This window comes from Takifugu flavidus, unplaced genomic scaffold (assembly GCF_003711565.1).
Source record: "Takifugu flavidus isolate HTHZ2018 unplaced genomic scaffold, ASM371156v2 ctg953, whole genome shotgun sequence".
NCBI classification, from domain to species: Eukaryota; Metazoa; Chordata; class Actinopteri; order Tetraodontiformes; family Tetraodontidae; genus Takifugu; species Takifugu flavidus.
In genome coordinates this window covers 1-5,949 of record NW_026622563.1, presented here as the reverse complement: position 1 = coordinate 5,949, position 5,949 = coordinate 1, and the positions used below count along the sequence as shown (strand labels likewise).

General features: G+C 43.6%; 2 protein-coding genes across 2 annotated transcripts; one reads left to right on the top strand and one right to left on the bottom strand.

Annotated features, from left to right (window-relative positions):
- The first annotated feature begins 399 nt into the window (after window positions 1-399).
- On the top strand, window positions 400-4,031 carry LOC130521400 (ELAV-like protein 1). The gene is given in 7 exon segments (XM_057024968.1): window positions 400-447; window positions 450-588; window positions 981-1,084; window positions 1,564-1,717; window positions 1,804-2,029; window positions 2,813-2,840; window positions 2,843-4,031. Coding segments are annotated over 7 exon segments (969 nt in total). The 5' UTR covers window positions 400-420; the 3' UTR covers window positions 3,134-4,031.
- An 830-nt stretch (window positions 4,032-4,861) lies between these two features.
- LOC130521401 (excitatory amino acid transporter 5-like) lies at window positions 4,862-5,943 on the bottom strand. The gene is made up of 3 exons (XM_057024969.1): window positions 5,821-5,943; window positions 5,601-5,739; window positions 4,862-5,499 (listed from the first exon to the last, which is right to left on the bottom strand). Exons 1-3 carry the CDS (start codon window positions 5,892-5,894, stop codon window positions 5,353-5,355), a joined length of 360 nt encoding a protein of 119 aa, XP_056880949.1. The 5' UTR covers window positions 5,895-5,943; the 3' UTR covers window positions 4,862-5,352.
- Window positions 5,944-5,949: the final 6 nt, after the last annotated feature.

Here is a 5,949-nt window from a genome sequence, read left to right as displayed (position 1 = left end):
GGCGTTTGGAGTTGGTGCTTTGAGTTTGTGGCGATTGAGCATTTAGGCTTTTTTCCCTTTTTGCTCTTCACGGAATTCTGACGTATTTGTGCTGAAGGTTGGTTTGAAGAATCACCACCCTCCCTCTGGATTGGTTGGGCTTGAATTACATAACAGTTGCACATGTGACACTAATTTTCTGCATCCATAATTTTCCCAAACGACAGATGTTCAACTATTGTGGAATAAATCTAATTATATTTATGGAACATAAATAGCTGTTGCTCTTTATCTTATTTATTCATTGCTTTTATAGTGTTCTATTATTTAAATGGTCGTGTACGCCCAGTTAGAACTCAGTTTAACTGGAGCGCTCGTGTCCGACCACGATGTCGTGCCGTTTAGTCACCGCTTGTGTCTCTTCTGCAGGAGGTGTATGACATGTCAAACGGTTATGAAGACCACATGGGGGGGGCGAGGGAAAGGATGCAAAGACCAACCTAATAGTGAACTACCTGCCTCAGAACATGTCGCAGGAGGAGCTGCGGAGCCTCTTCAGCAGCATCGGGGAGGTGGAGTCCGCAAAGCTGATCCGAGACAAAATCGCAGGTAGGTCAGGCTGCGATGGGACGAGACCCGTGGTGAACCAGTGTGACGCCTCTGGGCAAGGCTTTGACCTTTCCGAAATACAATGTTTGTGTGGATTTAGCAGAAAGTGGATCATCTTACGAGGAGGATATGAACCCTCTCCCTCTCCTTAACGATTTTTTTAAACCATGATTTCATTTAGCCGAGAACCCAGGTAGGAGGTAGATTTTTGTTCCAGCCCGCCCAGCTCTTTTTAACTGGAGACTGTTTGTTTCTTTCTTTAGATTAGCATGCATTGTCAAGAATTGTTTTTTTCTTTTCTTTCTTTTTTGTTTTAATATATTGTTTGCCAATTTTTTAAACTATACAACCTTTTTTGTTTTGTTTTATTGTTTTCCTTTTTTTTTCTCTAGGCCACAGTTTAGGGTACGGATTTGTTAACTATGTTACCCCTAGTGATGCAGAAAGAGCTATCAATACACTGAATGGACTAAGGCTACAGTCCAAAAATATCAAGGTAATGTGCAACAAGGTGTTCTACAATTGTCAAACTACAGATTTCTTGTTTTATAACCTCTGTGGCTCCTCTGCTGTTTGCTAGCTAGCTAGTGCCTGTCAGTGCAATAAGTGACACTACTTTTCCTGTTGTGTGTTAACTTGAAGGCACTTTTGTGGTAAATTCAGTGTTTTTAAAAAAAAAAAAATGTTTTAAGTATCCTTTGTATTTCGAATTTTAAAAAAATTATTTATACTTTTGTTGCTAATCTTTGCTCCACTCCAATATTTAACACAAGAAATCAATGAAGTATAAAATTAAATCAATAATAGATCAAATCTGTTGGGTAAGAAAATCTGTTAGGTCAGATGTTGCAACTTTGCTCCTTTAGTGATATAATAAGCAAATATATCAACAGCTGAGTGAATTTACAGGCTTGTAGTTGTTATGTTTTGCACAGTCAGCAGAATTTTAATCGAGGAAGTGTTTCCTGTTGTCAGGTTTCGTATGCTCGGCCCAGCTCTGACACAATAAAGGATGCTAACTTATACATCAGCGGCCTGCCCAAGTCCATGACCCAGAAGGATGTGGAGGACATGTTTTCCCGATTCGGGCGCATCATTAACTCGCGTGTTCTTGTTGACCAAGCTACAGGTATGAAGCTTAACTAACGCCTTTGGCTTTCTGAAGCCGAATGTTTAACCAACCCCTTAAACAGCTGCATCAATCATTTCACACAGGCGCGTCCAGGGGCGTGGCTTTCATCCGGTTTGACAAGCGGGCCGAGGCAGAGGATGCCGTCAACAACCTGAATGGCCAAAAACCTTCAGGGGTCGTCGAGCCAATCACAGTCAAGTTTGCGGCCAACCCAAATCAGACAAAGAACACACAGGTCATCTCTCAACTCTTCCACAACCAGTCTCGGCGTTTCGGGGGGCCATTACATCACCAGGCACAGAGGTTTAGGTGCGTGCCAGCGAGTTGCTTTAAGATTTAAAACCTTTAGATCAGGGCTTAAAGTGTTCCAGCCCCAGGCCGGATCCATAAGGTGCAGAGTTTGACTGCTTTGAAAAATGAGTGTGATGGCCCGTTGACATGGCTGGAGTGAATCCATAAACAGGCGGACGCTCTAAAGCCAGCATGTGGGGGTTCCCGCCAGCTACACGGATCCATGGAATGAGAGGGACATAGCTCGTTGTCTTTACCAAGCTAATATCTGTGGACAGCTGAGCCGCTGTTCTGTCAATTTCTGCTACCTATGGAAAGGTGCATCTCTGCAACCTCATCATTTAACAGATAATTAATAGTCCATATTGGTTAGGTTGCAGTGTACGTAACATCATTTGTTATTGGGTAATGTTAGCGCCAATAGATGGAGACCCACCTATTGGTAGAAGCAGCAGTAGCAAAAATTGACGAAGCAGCAGAAAAAATATAACAGTCTTGTAAGGTTGTCATTTTATCCAGAAACACATTTTTATAGCTTTATCAGCTAATGCTACCAGCAGCACTGCTTACACAGTTAATTATCTGCTGTTACCATTGAAAGGTGGAAGTGGTGCACGTATTGTTGATTACTTATATTAATTAAATGGCTTTATTGTACCAAACGGTATGTGGCACCCCCACCCCCCATGACTACTAGGCCATGCTTTCGATGTGGTTGTAAATGTTTAAAGAATAGGACCAGTGTCGGTAAAAAAACAATTTCTTTTTGCTGATAAAGAGCTGTCAACATTACCATTTCAGGTTCTCGCCCATGAGCGTCGATCACATGGGGGGGTGGGCGGCGTCAGCGTCCCCACCAACTCCAATAACGGCTGGTGCATCTTCATCTACAACCTCGGCCAGGAGGCGGACGAAACCATCCTCTGGCAGATGTTCGGCCCCTTCGGCGCCGTCACAAACGTCAAAGTGATCCGCGACTTCACCACCAAGTGCAAGGGCTTCGGCTTCGTCACCATGTCCAACTACGAGGACGCGGCCATGGCCATCGCCAGCCTTAACGGCTACCGGCTCGGAGAAAAAATACTGCAAGTGTCCTTTAAGACCAGCAAAGGTCACAAATAGAAATTGGACAGTGGGGTGTAGAGGAGAGGTGGAAACGACCTGCAGGAGGCTTTAACAGCGAGAAGTTTGCAGCCTTTGAGTTTTAGTGTATCCAGAGTTAAGTTGACTCTTCTGCACCTTTTGTATTTGTCCAAACAACTTCTTAATTGTCTTTGTACTCATGTTTTGGACTCTGACATTCAGTAGTTTGATATTATAGAGGGGGTTACGAATATATGTGGCTGTCCCCAAGTAATTTTAAAGCAAATGTCGAAAAAGCTAAGATGCTCATGTGTTGTTGGACTGAGGACTCCCAACAGAAGGCTGGGAAGCGGCTCCAAACGGCAGAGAGCCCAGCGCGGTCTCCCCAACGGCGCTTCTGGGGAGTAGGTGAGGATCTCGTAAATCCGAAAAGATGCCTTAAAATGACGATCCAGCCGATAAACAGACCCGCAAAAACATCACCGTCACGTTGAGTTACCGTGAAAATTAAGCACTTTTAGCCAGGCTGTTTTAGAGCATCGCAGAGCTCAGCCACTCGTGACAGGAAATTGGCTCACCTTCAAGATCTAACGGTCTGTTTTTGATCTGGTTGATTTTGTTGTCGTCCTGTGTAAAGTTGTCTGGAGAGTCCAGTGAAGTATGAAAGTCGATGAAAGAGACGGACCAAAGGCAGGCAGAGATTTGATCCTCTAATCCCAGTTTGTTTTGCTGTTTGCTTTTTCTTTTCATTGATTTCCCCCCTCATACATTCTGTCTCCTAACTGTAATCTCCAAACATAACTTTCAGGAGCATCTTTCCCCTAAAGAGAACCTTAATGGCCTGTTTATTTCATTTAGTTTTTCTTTTTAATTTTTTTTAAAAATTTGTTTCCCTTGGAACATAAAAACACCATTAAATTTTATTTTGTTTTGCTGAGTTTTGTTTGGTTTGTTTCTTTTTCTTTCTTTTTTCCCTTTATTGCTGAAGTCGGCCTGCGGTTCAACAGATATCTGCTTCGATCAGTGTTAGCTCAGATCAGCGTGCATAGAAAGCTGCGGCTAAATCGTTCTAACGGTAAAACAGTGCAGAGCAACAGAATTAGCGAGCGATGTTGGACGTGTTTGAGCTCAGTGAAACACTAATAAAGAATTCAGTCGAGGTGTTCATAGGTGGAGCATCACAGTCTGGTTTGAGATGAAATCACCGAGCTTAAACCTCGTCAGAACGTAACCACGCCAACGAGATAACTCCCTCCATGAGTTCCAGCTTTGGCTCTTATCCAGGATTTCAATGGGTTTTTTTTTTGTTTTTTGGCTCACGTCTCAACATTGTGCAATATTTCAGAACTTGCTTAAAGCAGATACAGTTTATTGTAGTCCTGGACTCCGTTTTTTTTTTCTTTAATAATTTTACTGACATTTGTGTGGTACTGCTTACTTTAAGAGAGCGCTACATGGGAGACGTGAGGGGAATCCTTTTGGGAAAGTCCAGAAAAACAGCATTCCGCCTTAATTTATTAGAGAAATGAGTGTATTATTCGTGAGTGGACGTGCATATTTATTTGAACATGTTTGTAGCTGTATGTTACATTATTGGAGTTGTTTTTTTTAAAAGATTTGTTGGTGTTAAAGGGGCACTAAGTCCATGTCTTCTAACATTCGGTCCATTCAATAAAAACATTGTGATTTTTCAGAATTAAATGTTTATCTCAAAACTATTGGAATATTTAAGTGATTTTTTTGTAACATAAATGTGACGACTCAACATAGAACAAGATCTGTTTTTATTAGAAAATAAGACATTTAAACGCATAGGTATAAAAGCATTTCCTAGTGACGATGGTGTCAGTAGCTTAACTGTTTAACTGCCCCCTATATACTTTCTTTACACAAGTTCAACTGCTTTTAAGTTTTTCATGATCTTAAAATTAGGCTGTAAATGCTGATCATAAGGCAACTCAAACCCCCAATCTGACTCCATCACAGCAGCTACTGTAACTGTTTCTATAGCAACTCCAGCCCGTTTAAAGCCTACTACTTTTCCGCTGCCGGTTTTGCAGGTCGCTGGTTTCCTTTCCCCCATTAATCCGCTCTACTCTGACATACAGTACTTGAGCTCATGCGTCTTCCGCACCGCGCTGCCAAACGTTGGCCGCTACACCCAGACTCTGGTTTGGGTCAGAAGTCCAAACGGGCCCTCTTGTCCACGGCAGGCCTCTCCGTCATCGAGGAAAAAAGGCAATTTGCAGTCCTGTGTCTCATACTTGGCAGAGGTTGTAGCAGGCTACGGGCCTCTCCATCATGTTCTCTCCATCCACCTCGAAGATGTAATCGCAGCGGTGCGCGATGAGAGGTGCGTCCGACAGCGCCACGCTCTGGTTGCCGAAGGAGATGACCGTGTCCCTCTGGAGGGGAGGAAGCGACCACCAGTGTTAACAGCAGCTAGCCCAGTCACTGTGTGACATTAGAACATTTTGATCAGCTAAAGGTTTGAAAGCCTCCTCACCCGTTGGTCATTCGCAGGAGGAGGTGTGTTGACCACAGTACCATTGGATGTTTTGTCAAAGTCCTTCTTGCACAGATGCGCCATAATCCCTGCAGCGAGGGCATCGCCGAGGACGTTGATCATTGTCCGGAACCGATCACTGACAAAGAGAATGGGTAGGTCACTCACACATTGCTCCCAAAGTCCTCAAAGCTGTCTACTTGATGTTTGAGGGACTCACAGAACCCAGTCAATGGCCACAATTAAGGAGATGTCAGCAGGTGGTAATCCCACAGATGTGAGGACAATCACCATGGTAACCAGCCCTGCTTGAGGTATCCCGGCTGCCCCTATGCTGGCTGCTGTTGCT

Coding starts and splice junctions, on each gene's coding strand:
- LOC130521401 (XM_057024969.1), bottom strand. CDS start 5,894: ATGGTGATTGTCCTCACATCTGTGGGATTACCACCTGCTGACATCTCC. Junction 5,740..5,820: donor GTGGCCATTGACTGGGTTCT/GTGAGTCCCTCA, acceptor TCTCTTTGTCAG/TGATCGGTTCCGGACAATGA. Junction 5,500..5,600: donor CTCCTGCGAATGACCAACGG/GTGAGGAGGCTT, acceptor CCTCCCCTCCAG/AGGGACACGGTCATCTCCTT.